General features: G+C 41.4%; 1 protein-coding gene across 4 annotated transcripts in view; it reads left to right on the forward strand.

Annotated features, from left to right (window-relative positions):
* UVRAG (UV radiation resistance associated) overlaps nt 1-21,551 on the forward strand; it is a 274,963-nt gene that overhangs the window by 222,243 nt on the left and 31,169 nt on the right. For all 4 annotated transcript variants that reach the window (XM_006102885.3, XM_014468223.2, XM_023744219.1 and 1 more), the window contains one exon: nt 19,150-19,241. In XM_006102885.3, coding sequence (XP_006102947.1) covers nt 19,150-19,241 — 92 coding nt within the window. The remainder of the gene's footprint in view (nt 1-19,149; nt 19,242-21,551) is intronic.

Below are 21,551 nucleotides of genomic sequence, written 5' to 3' on the forward strand. Positions count from 1 at the left end.
ATGTTTTTTTGTCTCCACATTTTTTATGCCTTCTTGGTGCACCCCCTTGTGGTCTCTGTGCGCAGTCTTGTTCTAGCCAAGCCTTAATTGTTGTAGTTAACACTAGAGGGATTTGACCACCAGGCTGACTGGCTATAGGAATCAGCTGTGTGGAAAACGTCTGTCTTCTGGGAGGGCGCTAATCCAGCCTTTGCCTGAGGCGATCGGCAAATGGCTGTGCGCAGGGCTTGGGCGGGGCGGGATCAACAGGGCGGGCGGAGGGAGCAGTTATGGCCGCTCTCAGTCCCGTTCCCAGAGGCTCTGCTTCTCAGAACCCCGGCAGCCGCTGCAAACCTCGGAGAGAAAGCTGCCCTCAGGTTCCAACTGATGCCGGATAATCCCGCTTCTCCCGTTTGAGTCTGGGTCCCTAGAGACTCGCCTGGATCTGGAGCCCAGAGTCTGAGACTCCCTCCTGACCGAAAACGACAACCGCGCCCTCAGCCACCAGCCCGCTTTCGCGCGCACCTCGGTACCTTTGTATTTTCCACACTGCGCCTCCTCTGAGCCTCGGTTTGCTGTTCTCTTTCCTTCTAGTTGTAGAGTCTCTCTTCAGCCAGCCTTCCTGTGGTTCTGGGTGATGTCCGTTCCATCTTTTAGTTGTATTTTTGAAATGGTTGTTTGCGGCAGCGGTCTCCGGTGTTTACCTACGCCGCCATCTTGGTCTCTCCTCTCTCATCTGCCTTTTCTTAACCCAACTTTATTGCCACTTCAAGAAGTGCATGAAGGCCCAGCCAGTGTGGTTCAGTGGTTGAGTGTTGACCTATGAACTAGGAGGTCACAGTTCAACTCCTGGTCAGGATATATGCCTGGGTTGAGAGCTCGATCCTCGGTGTGGGGTGTGCAGGAAGCAGCCGATCAGTGATTCTCTCCCATCATTGATGTTTCTATCTCTCTCTCCCTCCCCTTTCCTATCTGAAATGAATAAAAATATTTTTTTTCTTAAAAAAATAAGTGCATGAAGTTACCAGTTCCTCAGCCTTGATGGGGTAATTGAAGGATAGCTCAGATTGGCTCTTAACTCCTGTCTTCTGGCTTAGAACTCAACTTTTTTACATCTGCTGTTAGTGATCACTTGTCCGTTTACTTTTCAGATTCCAAAATTTTGTTGTTGTTATATCATCTCTTATTTTCTGTCTTCATTTTATTTATGTATAAGCACAAAGCATATGGAACAACAATTTTAAACATTACCATCTTCTCATTAAAAACAATGGAAACATGAAGGTAGAAAATCCCATCACTGACACGTCATTGGAGTTTCAGGATTACAGAAGTAAATGTACACATTCAACCTGCCACCCAAACCCACATGTCCCCAAAAGAAGTTTTTAAATGTAGGAAGGTTTTTTAAATGTGTAATAAAACAGTGGACTTTAAAATATCCTCTTTATTTTAACCAAACTCAGCCTGATTTTGTTGCATTTGCAACAGAAGAAGAATGAGGTCCAAATGCAACCGGGGCTGTCCCAAAACCAGTCGGGCTTTTCTGCATATTTGTCATTTCCTGCTCAACAACTGAAGGCCACAGAGTCCCAGAATTTAAAGATCAGAGACGGCTCTAATTTCTAACACTTCCTACAGTACTCCTAATAGATGGTCATTGTGCTTCTTCTTAAAATGAATTGATGAAGAATGTCTTACCTTCCGAGACAGTCAGGCTGTTTGTGAGGGGAGGAGGGAGGAGGTTGGAAGGTTGGTATGTCTCTCTGGTGTTTATCCGTAGTAAACGTGCTGTAAAGCAGGTGAAGTGTCTCGGGAGCAGCAGCATTTGCTATTCATGGACTTGCACTCAGATAGACCAGAGCTCTGTTGTGTTAGTTGTGTAACCTTTAGAAATCACTTAACACTCTGAACCTATTTCTTCATCTGTGTGGCAAAGATAATAATACTTTGAGCGTTTATAAACTTTAAATAAGATACAGGATTAAAGAACCTGGCAAAGAGCTTGGCACATCGAAGCCGATCATTGAGTGCTATCTATTATTTTCCTTACCGTTCAATCAGGGAACGCTTTCAGTGTAATATTTTAATAGAGAAAGCCAGAAAAGGAAGGGAGAGGAGAGATCTTCCGGACTGAAGGAGAAGCAGGCCAGAGGCATAGCTGTGTCAGAGAACCAAAGTGCCAGGCTTATGTAAGGAATGGCAAGTCTTTCTGGATGTCGGCGTTGTAGAGTCCATGGAAGGGAGCCAGCGTCATGAGTGAGGCTGGGGAGGCGTTTACACAGGGCACCTTAGCAGAGAGAACAAGTTGGTGTTCTCATGTATCAGAGCGCTCAGTGAGACAGACAAAACAAAGATCCGCTGGGAACCAAGCAGCCCTTCTCCGGCGAAGCTTACTTCATATGGCTTTTAAACAACTTGATCTGATAGAGATTGCAATGGGAGTTATTGATAAAACTGAAAAAGTGTATGTTAAATATATAATTATTCTAGACGAGTCCAAAACATAAGTAAAGGATATGTCCAAGGGAAGGAGGTAATTGTCTTCCTGTTTGGAAGGCTGTCAGGGGGAAGAAGGAGTAAAAAAAATTAATCCTTGCTGATGGATTTAATTAATACAAATAGAAACCAGAAAGAGGAGATTTTTTGCTCACATAAGAAATATTATTTACCAGATAGATCAACAATGGAATGGAAAACCCAGGGATGAATGAAGTATCTGGTCATTAGAGGGGCACACGGTTGTGCAGGACGCTGTAGAAAATTGGTCTGTTCTGTGAAAAGGTAAAACCATGTGTCTTTGAAGCTTATGCTCTCTTTCGTATGATTCTGTCCTAACTGGGCTCTTGCTGTCATCTACGTGTAAACCTTGTGCCCAGAACATGGTGTTTCGAAAACTGGGACCTTGATTAACTGTTGTTACAAATATCCTGAGGCAGCCCTTTCCTTGGTGAACAGTTTCAGCTGCTTCAGAGACCTCTGGAAGCTTTCACCAGAACAGGCTCCTGATGGTGCCTTAACCGGGGACTCCTCCACAGTCCTGCTGATCACAGGCAGGCGGGCTTCATCTAAATGAAGGGGCCCGACTGTGTGGTTCAGTGGTTGAGCATAGACCTATGAACCAGGAGGTCATGCTTCAATTCCTGGTCAGGGCACATGCCCATATTTGCAGAGTCAATCCCCAGTAGGGGGCATGCAGGAGGCAGCCGATCGATGGCATTCCTCTCTCCTCAATGTTTCTCTCTCTCTCTCTCTCTCTCCCCCCCCCCCCTTCCTTTCTTTCTGAAATCAATAAAAACATATAAAAATAAATGAAGACTTTGGTTCAGCTCCATAGACCTCAAGGGCATCTTCACTCGAGCTGGAGCCTCCAGACATGTTTATGTAAGGTTTGTGAGACCCTTGCAGCCCCTAGTAGACATCAAATTCTCTCCATCTCTCTCTTCCTCTTTTTTTTTTTTTACCTAATCTCTGTGATTAGTCTTTTTTTTTTGTATTATTTTTTTGATTTATTGTTTAAAGTATTACATATGTCTCCTTCCCCCCCCCCCATTGACCTCTCCCTAGCCGTTCCCACCCCCCCCCAGCATATGCCCTCACCCCCCTACTGTCTGTGTCCATGGGTTATGCTTATTTGCATGCATACAAGTCCTTTCGTTGATCTCTAACCCCTCTCTTCCCTGCCTTCCCTCTGAGGTTAGACATCGGTCTGTTCAATGCTTCTCTGAATCTGGATCTACTTTTGCTCATCAGTTTATGTTGTTCATTATATTTCACAAATGAATGAGATCATATATGATATTTATCTTTCTCTGACTGGTTTATTTAGCTTAGCATAATGCTCTCCAGTTCCATCCATGCTGTTGCAAATGGTAAGAGTTCCCTCTTTTTTACCACAGCGTAGTATTCCATTGTGTAGATGTACCACTGTTTTTTAATCCACTCATCTGCTGATGGGCACTTAGGCTGTTTCCAAATCTTAACTATTATAAATTGTGCTGCTATGAACATAGGGGTGCACATATCCTTTCTGATTGGTGTTTCTGATTTCTTGAGATATGTCCCCAGAAGTGGGATCGTTGGGTCAAATGGGAGTTCCATTTTTAATTTTTTGAGGAAACTCCATACTGTTCTCCACAGTGGCTGCACCAGTCTGCATTCCCACCAGCAGTGCACGAGGGTTCCTTTTTCTCTGCATCCTCTCCAGCACTTGTTGTTTGTTGATTTGTTGATGATAGCCATTCTGATAGGTGTGAGGTGGTATCTCATTGTTGTTTTGATTTGCATCTCTCGGATGATTAGTGACTTTGAGCATGTTTTCATATGTCTCTTGGCCTTCTGTATGTCCTCCTTTGAAAAGTGTCTATTTAGGTCCTTTTCCCATTTTTTTTATTGGATTGTTTATCTTCCTTTTGTTAAGTTGTATGAGTTCCCTATAAATTTTGGAGATTAGGCCCTTATCAGATATGACATTGGCAAATATGTTCTCCCACGTAGTGGGCTTTCTTGTTGTTTTGTTGATGGTTTCTTTTGCTGTTCAGAAGCTTTTTATTTTGATGTAGTCCCGTTTATTTATTTTCTTGTTAGTTTCCATTGTCCTAGGAGCTGTATTAGTAAAGATACTGCTATGACATATATCTGATATTTTGTTGGCTATGGATTCTTGTAGGATTTTTATGGTTTCCCGACTTATGTTTAAGTCCTTTATCCATTTTGAATTTATTTTTGTGTGTGGTGTAAGTTGGTGGTCTAGTTTTTGTGTGTGTTTTTTTTGCATGTATCTGTCCAATTTTCCCAGCACCATTTATTAAAGAGACTGTCTTGACTCCATTCTATGCTCTTGCCTCCTTAGTCAAATATTAATTGAGCATAATGGTTTGGGTCAGTTTCTGGGTTCTCTGTTCTGTTCCATTGGTCTATATGTCTGTTCTTGTGCCAGTACCAGGCAGTTTTGAGAACAGTGGCTTTGTAATATAGCTTGATATCTGGTTATCTTATCTCTTTATCTTAACTGAAACCTGTAACCTTTTCCATTGGAGACTTGTACTCTGACTCTCCCCCAAGCAAGAAAGTAATGAAGGTGGAGGGAGGGATGGGTAGTTTGCCCATTTCTCCAGACCATTAAATTTGCTTCATATAAAACCATCATCCTTCTTCCAGGCCATTTAACTGTGAAACTCTCCATCACACCTGTCACTGTTGTCTGGCATTCTGATTACTTCTTTGGGACCCTCAGAATCTGGAACTTTGCTTAAGGTTTTCTTATCTAGGCTGCTCTTTCCTGTGGTGACCCTGCATTACTCTACTCTCAATCCTTGTCTTTCCCATTTCAAACTGCTGTGTTTCCCATGTTCTCTCTTGCTTCTGGGCTTTTACACATGCAGCTTCCTCTGTTTGGAAAACTTTCCCTACCCTTTCACCTAGTAAAATCAAACTTGTACTGCATGGCTCTGATAGGTTATCACTTCCTTTCCAAATGTCCCTGTCCCCCCTAGACTTGGTTAGGTGTCCCTCCTCTGTGTTTCTATCATTTCCTCTAATGTGATACTCATTATTCTTTAGTATAATTGTGGTTCTCATTTTTAAATATCTTTTTTTTTATTAGGATTACTTCAAATGCAGGGACTGCCTCTTCTTCATTTTATAACTTCAGTCCGTGGCCTAGCACAGTGATGGCGAACCTATGACAGGCGTGTCAGAGGTGACACGCGAACTCATTTTTTTGGTTGATTTTTCTTTGTTAAATGGCATTTAAATATATAAAGTAAATATCAAAAATATAAATCTTTGTTTTGCTATGGTTGCAAATATCAAAAAATTTCTATATGTGACACGGCACCAGAGTTAAGTTAGGGTTTTTCAAAATGCTGACACGCCGAGCTCAAAAGGTTCGCCCTCACTGGCCTAGCACATAGAAGGTGTTCAATGTCTGTTGACTGAATGAATAGCTGATTACAGCTGCTTGTCTTCTTTGTCCTATGTAAGACTGAAGGTAGGACAGAAAGGGACAGACATGGTATTGTTCCCATGGCTAGTTTATAAAGCCAGCTCACATGGGTTGTGCTTCCCCAGTTTGATAAACAAGGTCACTTAATGCTGTGAGCTTTGCTTTAACAACCAGAGATTTCGTCCTATTCTGAACTAGTTATTCACGTGCTTTTAGTTTTTCTGTCTGCCTTCCATAAACTTGAACATCCAGATTTGGCTTTTAGCCTGACAAGATCTTCCAGAATATTTTAGAGAACCATAATCTCTGGAGAACAAAACTCAGACTCCCAAAAATAGATAAAGCTGGAGATGATTGTTCAGTGACTGTACCCCTTCCCCTGAGCACTCAGATGAGCCGTTGGAGAAGTACGCCCCAGCATGTGTTTAATGTCCAGAACATTACTTGCTAACTGAAAACCTCCGGGCCCTTGTGTAGAGCTATCCCCATTTTACCTGGCATGCAGTAGATTTACCAAATGTAATCTGTCCACCCTGGCCAGGTAGCTCAGTTGCTTACAGCATCATCCCCATAAGCCAAGGTTGTCGGTTCAATCCCCGTACAGGGCACATACAGGAATCAAACAATGAATACATAAACAAGGGGAACAATAAATTGATGTTTCTCTCTCTTTCATCCTCTCCCTCTTCCTCTCTCTCTCTAAAATCAATAAATTAGAATAAATAAAAATATATTATCTGTTCACCAAGGAACTGCTCAGGCCACATTTTCCTCATGAATTCACTCCAAATATCTTCAGGTAAAAGGTAGATGTAATCTTTTCCACCTGTATTAGTTTTCTGTTGCTTCATAACAAATTACTATAAATTTAGCAGCTTAAACAGCATCCATTTTTATCCCATAGTTCTGTAGGTCAGAAATCTGGGTGGGCTCATCTGGTTTCTCTGCTTCCAGGTCTCACAAGGCCAAAATCAAGGTGTCAGTCACTCTGGGCTCTTATCTGGAGGCTCTTGAGAATTATTTACTTCCAAACTTATTTAAATTGTTGGCAGAATCCAGCTCCTTGCAGCTGAAGGTCTTAGGTCCCCATTTGCTTGCTGGCTTGCAGCCAGGGGCCACCCTTTGGTCCTAGAGGCCTCCTGCATTCCTCCTCACATGGTCCCTCCATTTTCAGACGAACAATGTCCCTTCAAGTCCTTTTCACAGTTCATATCTCTGAACGTTCTCTTCTGCTACCAACCAGAGAAAACTCTGTTTTTAAAAGGGCTCATGTGATTAGATGAGGCCCATCGAGATAATCTCCCTTTACCGTAAACAAAATAATCAAAGGAAAAACAACAGGGATGAAAGTTATAAGAACCATCTTAAAACTCTGCCTACTAGCCCCACCCTTCACACTCTCATAGAAGGTTGTACTTGCCCTCTAGGTTCCCTTAGTTGTCATGCAGTTAGGAGGTAGCCTCCGGAAGGGTGGCACCCATGGCTGGGTCAGTTTGTCATCATACCCAGTCACACCTTGCACACCTTGCCTGTTGTAGGTATTCAGTCCATATCTAATGAATTGTTTGCTTTTTGTTAAATGAATTGTGAGATCAAAAGATGAATAAAATTATTCCAGACCAAATTTTAAGAGCATCTGTCCAGTTGGAGGAGCAATGTGAGTTCAACAGTTCATTGCTGTTGGGATGGGGCTATGTTTTGGGGGATGTTTTGTTTTTTTAAAGCTACATTTATTTATGATCAACCAGGGAGACTAAACAGTGGGAACATGGGCCTGGACTCTAATGTAATTCAAGTGAAGTCAGAAGAATTTCACCAGAAAACTTAAAAGGATTGAAGTTGATATTATAGTAAAATTAATATTTTAAGGAAAAAAGTCATTAATGAGAGAAAAGAGCATTCTGGAAAACTGTGTTCCATTTAGGGCACCTCATTACCAGATTCTTTAAGGGAAACTGGAGGGAGTTCAGAGACATAAAGAATGATGAAGAGCCTGTGGGGATTGATTTCCAAGCAAAGATTCAAAAAGACTAAATATGTATAACTTAGCTGAACAACAACGAAGTGGAGATGTAACTGTGTCAAATGTCTGATATCAAGAGAAGGAATGTGTTTCAAGAGTTGAGGGGTCTCTTTCTCAGTATTGGAATTAAAGGAAGAATGAGAAAACAATCTGTCCTAACCAACTTGTAAGCCATATTTAGACTGTACTGGGATGTCAAATCTCAGCTCCTCGACCCTTTACCTGTGAAATTTCAACCAACTCCTTTAAACTTCAAGTGCATAGAAAGAATTGTATGACATACCTCATGGGGTTATTATGCAGATTAAGTGAAATGACATAAATAAACAGCTAAGTTCCATGGCTGGCACAGATTGCATGTTGAGAAGAGCTATAGCTGCTACTGGTATTCCCATTATCATTAAGTGGTAGGAATTTAAAGTACTAGAAGTCAGATTCAAGGGTTGCAGATTCAAGCTCTACCACTTATTAACTCTAAGTCTCAGTTTCTTCAAACCATAATAGAGTTACAGTGAGGACCGAGTGAAATAATAGGTGAAATGTTTAGCATAATGCCTGGCATAATTAATCTACTCAGTAAACATTATCAGCTATATAATTATTTTTGTTATCATTAACACAATTATCATTCTACCATAGAACCTGGCCGAAGGCCTAGCATATATTTAAATTATTTCCCAATTTCCCCTATTATAAACAACATCATATACATACCTATACTTTCACCTATCACTACCGTCACATGCATACACATACAAGCTGTTCCATAGTCATTTGTTGAAGTGAATTAAGTAATTTTTTCCAATTGTCATGTCAGGTATTTGTGGTCACTGTACATTCCTGGGGAAAGTCCAGAATGGGCTTCTGTATTCCTTGTACAATCAAATTTATGATAACAGATTTAAGTGATGCAGAACAACTGAAGCACACATTGCTGGGGGAATACAAAATTGTATAGCCACTTTGAAAACAGTTTGGCATTTTTAAAAATAAACATATACCTACCATCCAGTCTAGAAATTCCACTCCTAGGTATTGCTCCAAGAAGAATAAAAATACAAGTCCAAACAAAACCCTGTGCTATACACAGGTGCAAATCAAATGTTATAGCACCTTAATTCATAATAGCCAAAACTTGAAACAACCCAAATGTTTATTAACTGGCATATATATATATATATATAAATATATATATATATATATATATATATATATATATATATATATATATATATATATATACAATTTGTGGCATATCCATCCAGTGGAATCCTACTCAGCAATGAAAAGGAATGAACTATTTATACATGCAGCAATATGAATGAATCTCAAAAATACAAATGAAAGAAGGCAGACATGAGAGGCAAAATATTCCACGATTCCATTTACAAGATGTTCTAGAAAACTGTCTCTGCCCTGTTAGACTGTGATCTTCTTTATCTGATACAGTTCTTTACATCAAGATTGCATAAAAGTGAATTGGAAACAGAAATGCTGAGTTTGATCAGTTTAGAGAGCAAAGTTTAGCTACCAAGGGAATCTGAAATCCAGTTTGGGTCAAAGGTCAATACAGGGTAGTTTGGGATAAATCAGGGTGTACAGAACTGACAACACGAGGGCAGGGAGCCAAGATTGAGCTTGCTAGACCTGACGGATGAATATATGCTCTAATATCTGACTATATGTTTGTCCACTCACATAGCCTTAGGGAAAATAATTTTCGTTATTTATTTATTTAAAATTTTTATTTTTATTGATTTCAGAGAGGAAGAGAGAGTGAGAGAGATAGAAACATCCAATGATGAGAGAGAATCATTGACCGGCTGCCTCCTGCATGCCCCCTACTGAGGATTGAGCCTGAAACCCAGGCATATGCCCTGACCAGGAATCGAAAGGTGACCTCTTGGTTCATAGGTCGATGTTCAACCACTGAGCCACGCCAGCCGGGCAACCTTCATTATTTAAAGCTGATTCCAGTTGCTACTGGAGGTCTGATTTACCTAACTTTAACAAATTTCCAGTTCTGCTTTGCTTATCCATTTGCAATATGCTTGACTGACCCTCTTTCGAAACTCACAAAAATTGGCAGTAATAGAGACCACACAGATCATGCTGACTCCAGAGATGCATCAGTTTAATAGTGCTTCTGGTTGTTTTCTGACAAACATAAGCTTCTGAAGCAAAGGTCCATTTTAATTGAAGTGTTTTTAACATAACATTTTATAATGATAAGTTTGGCTCAAATATAACCTGGCCTCATAAGTACAACTTATGATATAAAGAAAAGAGCCTGTGGTTAGAACTCAGCAAATGTAGATTCTGTTTCCTAGGTTCAATGTGTTCAACCTTAGATAGGCCACTTAATCTCTCACTTACCTTGTGAAGTAAGTGAAGCAGGTGGGCTGGTGCTCTCAAAGGTGCCATTTAGCTCTCTCATGAATCCCGAATTCTAAGCATAATTGGTGGTATGATTGGAATGAGGAATGGAAGAAACTTCTCCATTTCTTAGACTTAAGAGCTTTTAAATTTGACTTTTAGGCTTTTCAGACCTCAGAATGGCAGGCCTCAACTGTGTCCAGTGTTTACCTTATAACATATCGATTTTGGAAAAGAACTGGCATGGTTTATAGATGGGGATGAAAAAATATTTAGGTTGTTCTTGCAACTAGAGGCTCATAATCGGGTTCTTATACTTTTCCTTAGAGGTAGATATTGCATCAACTCACTGCAAGAAACAATATTATTGCTCATATTAAGTATTCTTTAAGTAGCTTTCCCACATCTTTGAAAGAGTTGCATTTTCTTCTAGGAAGGCAGATTTTATTTTTGACTTGGTGGTGCCCGTTTTTTGAGCTCTTAATCTAGTTCTTTTTATGTCGGCGAAACCTTAGCATTTAAAAATGAATTGAAACATTGATAACTACTCCTATAGAGATTTCTAGCTACATAAGCCAGAACTGTGAAGTTAAGTCTTTGATGCATATGTGCATTTTTAATTTCTTATTTTTTTAGTTCCTCGAGAACAGTTCTCTGTAGTCAAATTCATTGTAATCCCATCACGAAAGTGTTGATCTTTTAGTATCCTTTATTGAAGCATTGTATTAATCCACATTCCCTCACGGTAACAGACGGTTTGTATCAAACATATCATGCAGCTTAGCTCCAGCCCCATATGGAACTAATAAGCCACGCAATAAGTGGCCTTGTGTAGTTTGGAAGTGTGTGTGTGTGTGTGTGTGTGTGTGTGTGTGTGTGTGTGTGTGTTGTCTAAACTGAATTTCTCCTGCCAAAACCTAAATGCCAAATGATTCCTGAACCCCCGGAGTCTTTCCTGGCCTGGAAAAATTGTGTGTTTATAAAATAAAGATAAGATTGAGCACTTTGATATTAAATTAGGCCTCTTAGCTCAATAGGGAGATGCTCACTGAGTATAAGAATTCAGCATATATTTCTCGGAAGAACAATCACAGTTTACTTTCAAATATGATCTCCGAAGCTGCATATGGTCTTACCTCGTGAATGGAGCACTGTTTATCAAGCTGTAGAAACTAGTTAATTTCAACTACAAGAGCTTTAACTTCATAGTTGATATGTCCTATTTGGTGAAACTCACAGTGAAAATATAGTGTTTTGGGATGGAACCAGCATGAGGCTTTGGAAAAATACTCTATTTTTATTCAGAAAGGTGGTGTGGGAGAGGAAACAAAGAGAAGATAGTTGATGTTATTGACATGGCTACAGTTGTCTGTTGCAGTCTAAGTGTATCCTTTGCTCTTGTTTTCTTTCTTTTTGCTTGTTCCAGTAATTATACAGCCAGCCAGCCCTTCCTGGTTACTTTAGTACAGGGATTTTCTCTCGCTAGTAAACAGTAGCATTTGTTCATTTTTCCAGGGAAACCACTGAACATAGCTTCTCCCCACTTCCCATCTAACCTATCGTCTATGTGTAGTTTTCACCTAGTAGCCTACTATAGTTGCACAAAAATTTGATTCCCCCCATGGAGTTCTAAACCAATCAGAGTAAAGCTGAAATTCAAGCTAATTGAAACCAAAATTCCACTTAAAAACTGCTTACACTCTTTGGGTGGTGGTGCAGTAGGAAGTTGTTACAAAAGGTGTTTATTTCAGAGACTAATTTGAGGCAGTTAGACCCACAGCAATATTTTATATGCCTGGGTTTCTTGGTATCTGCTTTTCCCAATCAGAAGTGGGAGCGGAAGGAGCTGCGTTGCGGGAAGTGTGGTATTGATGACAGTTGGTGAGGGCAGGTTTTGATGGAACACACAGTAAGATTTCTCAAAGAAAGGAGTACTTCAGTCTTTTAACCTGTCCTTTCCAGTTGCCTCTGGAGTTGTTTTCCTCCTTCACTCTCCTGCTTAAAACCCTGTAGTCGATTCTAACTGCTGACAAGAAAGATAAAGTTCTAACTCTTGAGCTTGGCGCTTTCGGCCCTCGACTGTTTTAATGACTACCCTCTAAAAATCAGGCCTCAGGAGTTTCCATTTCCTATAAAAGTCCTCATTGAACTCTTACAACAATCTTATGAGACAAATATTATTGGTCCTGTTTTATAGACAAGGCACCAGTTGGTTATGTACTAGTAACTTGCTCAAGGTTATACACATTCTATGGCAGGGCTGGGGAACACGGTTGTGTGAGGCCCGCAAAATCATTTGGTCTGGCCCTGCCAAGGCATAATGGGCGAGTTAATTAAATGTTTGACCAAATATAGCAGGCTAATTTTTAAGTTGATAATTTTGTATGGTCCGAGAATGATGTTATAAATATCCAAAAGGCTCTTGGCAGAAAATGTTTCCCACCCTTTTCTATTGTGGGAACAGTGAGTCCAGGGCCGTCATTCCAAAGACAGAGAATGGATCACAGTGCTTACCCAGTGGACACTAAATAAATATTTGTTGAATGAAGGATTAGAGCATGTAGGAACTTAGGAAATGTAATTCTTTCTCTCCTTTCCTTCTTATTCTTGTCCTTTCCTCCTTGACCATGCTCCTTTTCCTTCCTTTTTTTTTTACTAATTAGAGTGTTAACTTGTTAAAGCAGTGGTTCTCAACCTGTGGGTCGCGACCCCTTTGGGGGTCAAACGACCCTTTCACAGGGGTCGCCTAAGACCATCGGAAAACACATATATAATTACATATTGTTTTGGTGATTAATCACTATGCTTTAATTATGTTCAATTTGTAACAATGAAATTGGGGGTCACCACAACATGAGGAACTGTATTAAAGGGTCGCGCCATTCGGAAGGTTGAGAATCACTGTGTTAAAGAATTACTTAATGCACATTTAGATTTATTCCTCCCCAGAAGGAACATATTTGATAGTGGTCAGCTCTACCTGACATAGTATAGTACAGAAAGGAACCCCATCCTACCCCTTCTCTTTTTATAAACTTCCTCCGAGGTGTCCAGAGAGATATCTCCTGTAGAATCTTCCATCAGACCTGCCTTTCAAGTGAATCAGGAAAGATTTGACTCTTTCAGCCAAGTTTGACTTCCGACACCATCAGAGGTGGGCAAAACCAGAAATGGGGCCAAATGGGCTGATGTTTCTTCCTCACTCACATTGTGTGAGTACCTTAACCATAGTTTTATATCAAACTCCTTAGATATGTGGTTAAAGCCTATAATTTTTAGAGCATTTAGAGTGGACTCATAGAACTTTGAAAGGCTCTAGGTTTCTCAATTGCCATATGCAAAGTAGAATGACAGTAAAACAATACTTTAGAAATTCAGAAGGAAATTATTCTCAGCCTTGGATTCTATACCCAGGCAAACTATCATTCGAGTGTGAGAATGAAATAAAGGGATTTTTACTAGTAAATATTCAAGGTGTCAGAAAAGATACCTCCTATGCTTCCCTTTCCCAGAAAGCTATTCTAGGATATGCTCCACCAAGATGAGGCTGTAAATCAAGAAAGAAGTCATGAGATCTAGGAAAACAACAGCTTCAACACAGAAGAGAAGTAAGCAAAATGTCCAAGGTGATGGTGAAGGAAAGTTCTAGGAAGATAACAATGGAACAAGCCTAGAGAGCAGCCAGTTCAGATTGGAGCAGAGAGAGGGATGCTTCAGGAAATATCTCCAAGGGAGCAAATGGACATGATAGGTTATATGGTGTTTTTAATCAGATTGAGAATGATTTTAAGGTTTTGTCCTAGTTTGGGGAGGATCTAGTGATAGGTTCATAGGTACTCAACAAGTAGTTTTATCAACAAGATAGGTACTCAACAAGTGGGAAAAAATGGCAAATAGCACTTTAAGAAAAACAAACAAAAACTACAAAAAAAGGGAATAGTATATTACATAGCTCAGCAGTGAACAGTATTTTTGTAGGTATAGTAAAGTAAACACTGAATATTGATTTAACAAAAAAAATGTGATTTTGAATATCTTGAGAGGAGGAGGAAGAAGTATATTTGGGAGAATACAGAGTTAAATCCTTGTATGCTTTAATAAAAAGTAAATATTGTGTGGGTAAGGGGATAAAATGTTAGTCTAAGAGAAGAGTAATATGGGAGAGCTAACTTCTTATATTTCATTATAAGAACATGGTAGATGATGGCTAAAATTGGAAGAATAAGAAATATTAATATAAGTATATTATTCAGAGTTATGGAAAAAAAGAAGCGGTTAAAAGTAGTTGCTGCTGAAGAGCAGAGAGCTGTTGCTTTTTCATTATATGCTTTAAAGTAGTTTCAACTTATTAAACAGTACATGTACTTTATTTTAAACTAGAGGCATGGTGCACGAAATTCGTGCATGGGGGGTGGGGAAGTCCCTCATCGCAACCTGCACCCTCTCACAGTCCGGGACCCCTCAGGGGATGTCCGGCAGTTGGACATCCCTCTCACAGTCTGGGACCGCTGGCTCCTAACCACTCACCTGCCTGCCTGCCTGATCACCCCTAACCACTCTGCCTGTCTGCCTCATCACCTCTAACCCCTCTGCCTGCCTGCCTTATTGCCCCTAACCATTCGCCTGCCTGCCTGATCGCCCCTAGCCACTCTGCCTGCCTGCCTGATCACCCCTAACCACTCTGCTTTCCTGCCTGATTGCCCCTAACCACCTCTGCCTGGGCCCCGCCGCTGCGGTGACATCCAGAAGGACTTCTGGAAGGTCGTTCGGCTGTCTGGTCTAATTAGCATATTAAGCTTTTATTATTATAGATATTAATGTATTTGTATTATGTGTGAATTTCTTTTCTCTAATTTAATTGTTAACACTCTTAGAGATGTCCCCCATTTCCTCTCCCCCCGCCCCGACCTTTGTCCTTCAGCCCCCACTCCCTCTCCCTGGACTTGCCCACTTTGTTGTCTGTGTCCATGGCCTATGCATATGTACATATATGTTCTTTGGCTGATCTCCTATGTTGAAAATTAAAAGGATGACATGGTAGAAAGAATTTGGAGTTATTATTAGGTTCTAGCCTTGGCTTTGTCCTTTATCAGCTCTGTGACCTGGGCAGGACATTTGCTTTACTGAGTCTTAGTTTCTTTCTTCTTCTTTTTTTTTTTTTTAGTTTCTTCATTTATGAAAAGAGGGGGGTTGGAGAAGATGATCTCCAGTGTCTCTTTAAGCTGTCACATTCTAAGATTCTGTGATAAAAAATAATTGTGCTATGCAGCAAATGAAGAGTTAAGGCCTGGGTGGAGGCTCAGAATGCCCACATTTTCCCTTTTTGGTTGAAATCAGACTTGCAGACAAATTTTCATTGTGGTCTCTGAAAAGAATTCAACACCCACCTTCCACTGTGGACCTGGGGCAGGCAATTGACTATGTACTGGCTCAGGGACACATAGCTTAGTGTTATTTCAGTATGGGTTTTTTGATATTTAATATTTTTCAGTATGAATCACAGGTGAAATTTCCATGCCATGTGTAAACAATTTCACTTTTTTATTGAAACAATGAATTCAGGAATGTCATATTGGGATATCAGCCATTTCACTTTTATCAATGTATGGAAAAATGCTTTTATATTAATATAAGAAATGATGTCATTTAATATGGAGTAGATCTTATAATTCAAGGTCAACAAATCTCAGGAGGTGACTTAGGTCACCAAGCTAAGTTTTGGAAAAGGGAAAAAATATTTCCCTTTGTCTTCTCCAGTGTTTTTACCAGTTTTCCTCTGACTCTGGGGTAAATGGCGGAGTAACATGGTTGTGAAAGGGAGGCTCTGACTAATAATATCTTTGCCATTGAGCTCTGTGGTCCTAGAGAATTTACTTTCCCTTTCTGGGCTTCAGTTTCCCCATCTGCAAAAGGAAAGTATTGGCTTAAATAATATTCACAATTCCTTTTGGCTTTAAAATTCTATGTTTCTACTGCCTTGCATTGTGTGAGTATTCCAGAGACCCGATTAGGTTTTGGCATTTTCCTTTAAAAGTTCATTGTAGTGAGAATAAACTTCTCTGTTAAGTGAAAAATCAGTTGAGTACTAGATAGAAACAAAGGAAGACCTACTTTAATATTTTTTTGTTGGTCATGGTTTTATTTTTTAAAAGAAGAAAATATTTAGATGTTTGACTTGGTCACTTTTAAAGTTAGGTGCTATGCCGAAACCGGTTTGGCTCAGTGGATAGAGCGTCGGCCTGCGGACTGAAAGGTCCCAGGTTCGATTCCGGTCAAGGGCATGTACCTGGGTTGCGGGCACATCCCCAGTAGGAGATGTGCAGGAGGCAGCTGGTCGATGTTTCTCTCTCATCGATGTTTCTAACTCTCTATCTCTCTCCCTTCCTCTCTGTAAAAAATCAATAAAATATATTTTAAAAAAATAAATAAATAAATAAATAAAGTTAGGTGCTAGACACTGTTGGACTCCATTATCCACTCAAAAGGTTGGTCATCAATGCATCCTTTGGATTGATTTATGACCAAAAGAGGGATATGGGGACGAAAGGAGCCACATGGTAACCTGACAAGCTCAGGGAAGGCCTGCATGACAGTCTTGCAAACTCAAAGACCTAAGGTAACTACAAAGGGTGGTCTAAAATTAAAACTAACTAAAAGCAGTCATGGTGGGTAGTCATGTCCTAGGCCAGTATCTTCCCTGACAAGGTCAATTTTACCTTAACTGAGCTTATTGTCTTTTTGCATCTAAGATAACATGTCAGAGTAACTTGTAACATCCCTTTTTCCGGACCCCTCGGGGCACAATCAAATGCACCTGGGCTCCAGGACTGGAGACCATAAATTCCTTCATTGTTATTGTTATACTAGAAGTCCGGTGCATGAAATTCGTGCACGGGTGCCATCCCTAGGCCTGGCCAGCGATCAAAGCATGAGGTCTGGCGTGGAAGGGCAGGTCTCAGCTAACCTCTGGGCCCTGGGCAGCACCTGGGCCCCCGGGCCACTGCGTGCCCCCCTCCACCTGAGTCTCCACACCCGAGTCCCCACGCGGAGATGCAGTGAGCGCAGCCAGATGCCATGGGCCAGGGCACAGTGTGGGCCTCTGGGCCACCCAGCGTTACCGCATGGAAGCCAGGCGGGCAGCGCCGCACAGAAGTCAGGCGGGCAGCACGCTCTCTCCCGGCCCGCCTCTCCCACCGACTCCTGCTCAAACCCACAGGGAGCCTGACCGGCCCCTACGGTCCCAGCAACTGCAGCCCAGCTCACCTGAAAGAGGCAGGGTGGGTGCGGGGCGGGCTCTTCGCAGGCACCCGCACCTGAGCATGGGGATTTCCCCGGCATGCAACCCCTGGCTTCCCGGGGGGTGGGGGAGGTAGCAGGGTGAGTGAGAGCGAGCTCAGCAGACATGCTGCATTCTCACCACACCTCTGTCCCCATCACCTCCGCCCCGAGGTAGCCAGTGAGACATGTTTGCTGACATCCACCATGTTCCACATCACCCCCTGGTGGTCAGTGCACGTCATAGTGGTCGAACTCCCGGTCAATTTGCATATTAGGCTTTTATTATATAGGATTAATTGTTGACTGTTAACTACCCTTACTCACCTAAGTAAAAGAAGTATGTGTCTATCATTTTACTTTTTATCCATTCCCAGAGATTACTACCCCCCTCTTTGCTTTCTCCCGCCTCCCTAATCTATCACCAATGGATTTCATGTAACCCACATACGTCTCCTCTTTGATGTAATATATAAAACAAGGTGAAAAAAAAACACCATTGTCCAGATCATTATCCCAAACGTTGAGATTCTGCTTCCTGGCAATTGTCGACAGTTTGGCTCAAATAAAGTCACAAAAATTCAAATGAATAAATAAAAGTTACGTACTAGAAAAGTAAAACTTCAGAACTGATGATCCTTCACATTTGTACAATATACAGTTACAAAGTGCTTTTTGCATATGTATCATCTCACTTGAAAAATACATTTCTGCAGGGCTGTGTTGCACACTTACTGTGTATTTGATATTATGTGTGTGAGCATATGTATGAATGTGCACATGTACCTATTTCAGATCTTATTATGGTCAGTTAAGGAAGCAGATGGTATTCAGAGGCAGAGTGAGAGGGTGCAATGAACAGACAGATGAAAACATTTAGCAAGATACTCAAGGAACATAGAAGGATACTTAATTTTAAAAAGCAGCCTCTAGCAGAAGTAAGTAAAACTAAGAGCAGATCAAGCCCACAGGCCATAGTTTCCTCATGCTAGTCCTTCGGCTCTTGCTCTTGTTCTGCATAAAGAGGGAAATTATAGATACAAGAGAAATATAGAGCACATCCTCTGTCAAAAGTGCTACTCATTTGTTTAATAAGCTGAGCACTAGCATTGTATCAGACACTTTAGCTATCAGAAGAATACAACATGATTCTTACCCTTGCTTATACAAAGAGAGGATCAGCAAAAGAAGGGCTGAATGTGCTCAGAGTATATAATACCAGCCGTCAGTACCTAAAACCGAACACTGGTTTTATGGTCTCTGTCCCTGGAATCAATGTTAGCAAATCCTACAAGGGTCTTTGAAATATTTTGCTTCCACAGTTAGTCATTCTTGATCTTCTCCAACTTTAGGGGGCAAAGGAGCAAGAAATGAAAGGGGTACTTTTAAACACCATCCCAAAAGTGTGATTGATAATATTGGGATCATACATTCATATTTCCTGTTTTCGAGTAAAAAACAACAACAACATGTTTAATAGATCATGTTTCTGAAGCATTGCCTAGTATCTGCCAGAATTTCTTTTAATTCTATTTTTCTACCTTTGCAGCTAAGATATCAACATGGACTTGGGACTCCAGACTTGAGGCAAACCCTTCCCAACCTGAAAAACTTCATGGAACATGGACTACTGGTCAGGTGGTGAGTACCTTTATTTCTGACGCTCAGAAACCGTAATGTACACAATCTCCTGAGGAACTTTTCAGACTTCCACATTACTCCACACCTGCCTTATGGTTTTCTTCTGTAATAAGATATCTGAAGAAAAGGAAAGGCAGCCATTGTACGTTTGTACTAAGTCCAGCCTGGCAAAGGGCGGTGAAGCACTCTCAGGGAGTATTGTTTGAACGTTGGGAGGTTGGCTGGGCAAGCATCGTTGAGTACATTGCTGAGGCAGACACATTGCTGAGGCAGACAGCCCTATGGTTCATAAAAGGGAGAGACATCAAGCCCCTAAGTCTTTTCTAAAGAACAAGTGAACACCAGGATCAGCGGCTGTGAGAGTTAAGGGAAGAAAGCAGACAAGAAATTGGTTAGGTTTTGTCAGGACCTAGTCTTGAGACCAGGAGGCACATACTAGAATGTTCCTTGTGTTTGATGTCAGTGCCTTTTGTGCCCTGAGGGCAAGCCACTACTTAAACATGCTTTATCAGTACAGACATGACTCTTAAAAAGAAAGGGCAGATGGAGATCCAAGAGGCGGCAGCGTAGGTAGAAGTTACACTCACCTCCTCCCAGGTCCAAACTGGAATCAAAACTAAATTATAGAATAATCAGCCTGAATAACCAGCTGAACAGAAGTTGTATAAGCAAGCATTTACAGAAGCAGCCACAGAAGCAGCCACATTTAGACTGATAGGAAGGGCAGAGAAATGAAAAGGCCTGGCCCCACATTCAACACGAGATGGTGGAGAATCCGGAGGGATGTCTCAGCTGCAAAGGTCCCCTGAGGGGCATGAGGTCTCAACCTCAGCCAGGCTCCCCAGCCTGGAGCACCAGAGCCAGGAAGAGGAGCCCACATAATACCTTGCTGTGAAAATCAGCAGGGATCCAGTACCCAGGAAGATACCGAGTCTGCTAGTAACCCAGGCACACTCTTAAAGGACCAGCACACAAAATCTCTTTTGCAGCCACTCACCCTTGGCTCCGGCAGAGGGAGTGTGGTTCAGAGTGAAGTGGAGTCATGTGAGGATAGACAGAGTTGTGTGGCTCCGGGGAGAGAGCTGAAGGGACAGCTGCCAGGTCCCTGTATTGAGTCCCTCTCCCACACCTCCTGCAGATGTCGTCTTTCCTGGATTGAGCATTCCCCTCCACACTGCATCAGTCTGGAAAGCACTGCCTGTTGTGCTTTCCCACCCTCCCCACTCCCTGTTGCCCTGCCCAGCTCATGCCTGCTAAGGAGTCAGCTGTCTGGGCCTGGGTATCAGAGACCAAGTTGTGTGGCTCTGGGGTGGGGGCCATTTTTCCCTCTGGTGCTACCCTTCCTGTGTGGAGCCCTCTCTTCACATGGCCAAATGTGATAAACTCTGCCGCCCTTACCCTGACAACTCCCTGAGAACGTCAGCACCACCACAAAGGTCCATGGGCACTCAGCGGGTAGAGGCTAGTCTGGGTGTGCCCTGAGACTTCTGCTGAATGGCCTCAGTCCCAGCACTGGTGCTGGGTTTGAATCTATCAATCTGGTGAACACAACTCGCCCCTCCCTGGTGACTCACTGAGAACCTACCTTGTGCAGCTCATGTTCCTTCAGAGGCCCTTTTAGTGACTAAGCCTAAAGTCAGCCGGCAAGTGGAGGATAAAGGAATCAATCCAACAAGACGATATAACCCTGGTAACCTAAATATGTAAAGTAAATCTTGAAGGACATAAAGGGAGAGATGAACAGTAATATAATCATAGTAGAGAATTTTAACACCTCATTGATATCAATGGATAGATCTTCCAGATAAAATCAACAAGGAAACAGATGGACTTAATTAGTATTTTTAGAGGATTTCACCCCAAAGCAGCAGAATATACTTTCTTTTCAAGTGCATGTGGCACATTTTCTAGGATAGACCACTTTAGTACACAAAAGAAGCCTAATAAATTTATGAAGATTGAAATCACATCAAGCATCTTCTGTGACCACAGTGGTTTGAAACACATGAAGGCTAAATAACATGTTACTAAACAATGAATGGGTTAACAATGAGATCAAGAAAGAAATCAAAAGATACCTTGAGACAAATGAAAATGGGAACACAACAACCCAAAATTTATGTGACACAGTGAAAGCAGTCCTAGGAGGGAAATTCAGAGCATTACAGGCCTACCTCAAGAAACAAGAAAAATCTCAAATATTCTAACCTTATACCAAAATGAACTAGAAAAAAAAGAACAAACAAAGCCTAAAGTGAGTAGACAGTAGAAAATTGTAAAAATCAGGATGGAAATAAACAAAATAGAGTC

This window comes from Myotis lucifugus, unplaced genomic scaffold, assembly GCF_000147115.1.
Source record: "Myotis lucifugus unplaced genomic scaffold, Myoluc2.0 scaffold_437, whole genome shotgun sequence".
NCBI lineage: Eukaryota > Metazoa > Chordata > Mammalia > Chiroptera > Vespertilionidae > Myotis > Myotis lucifugus.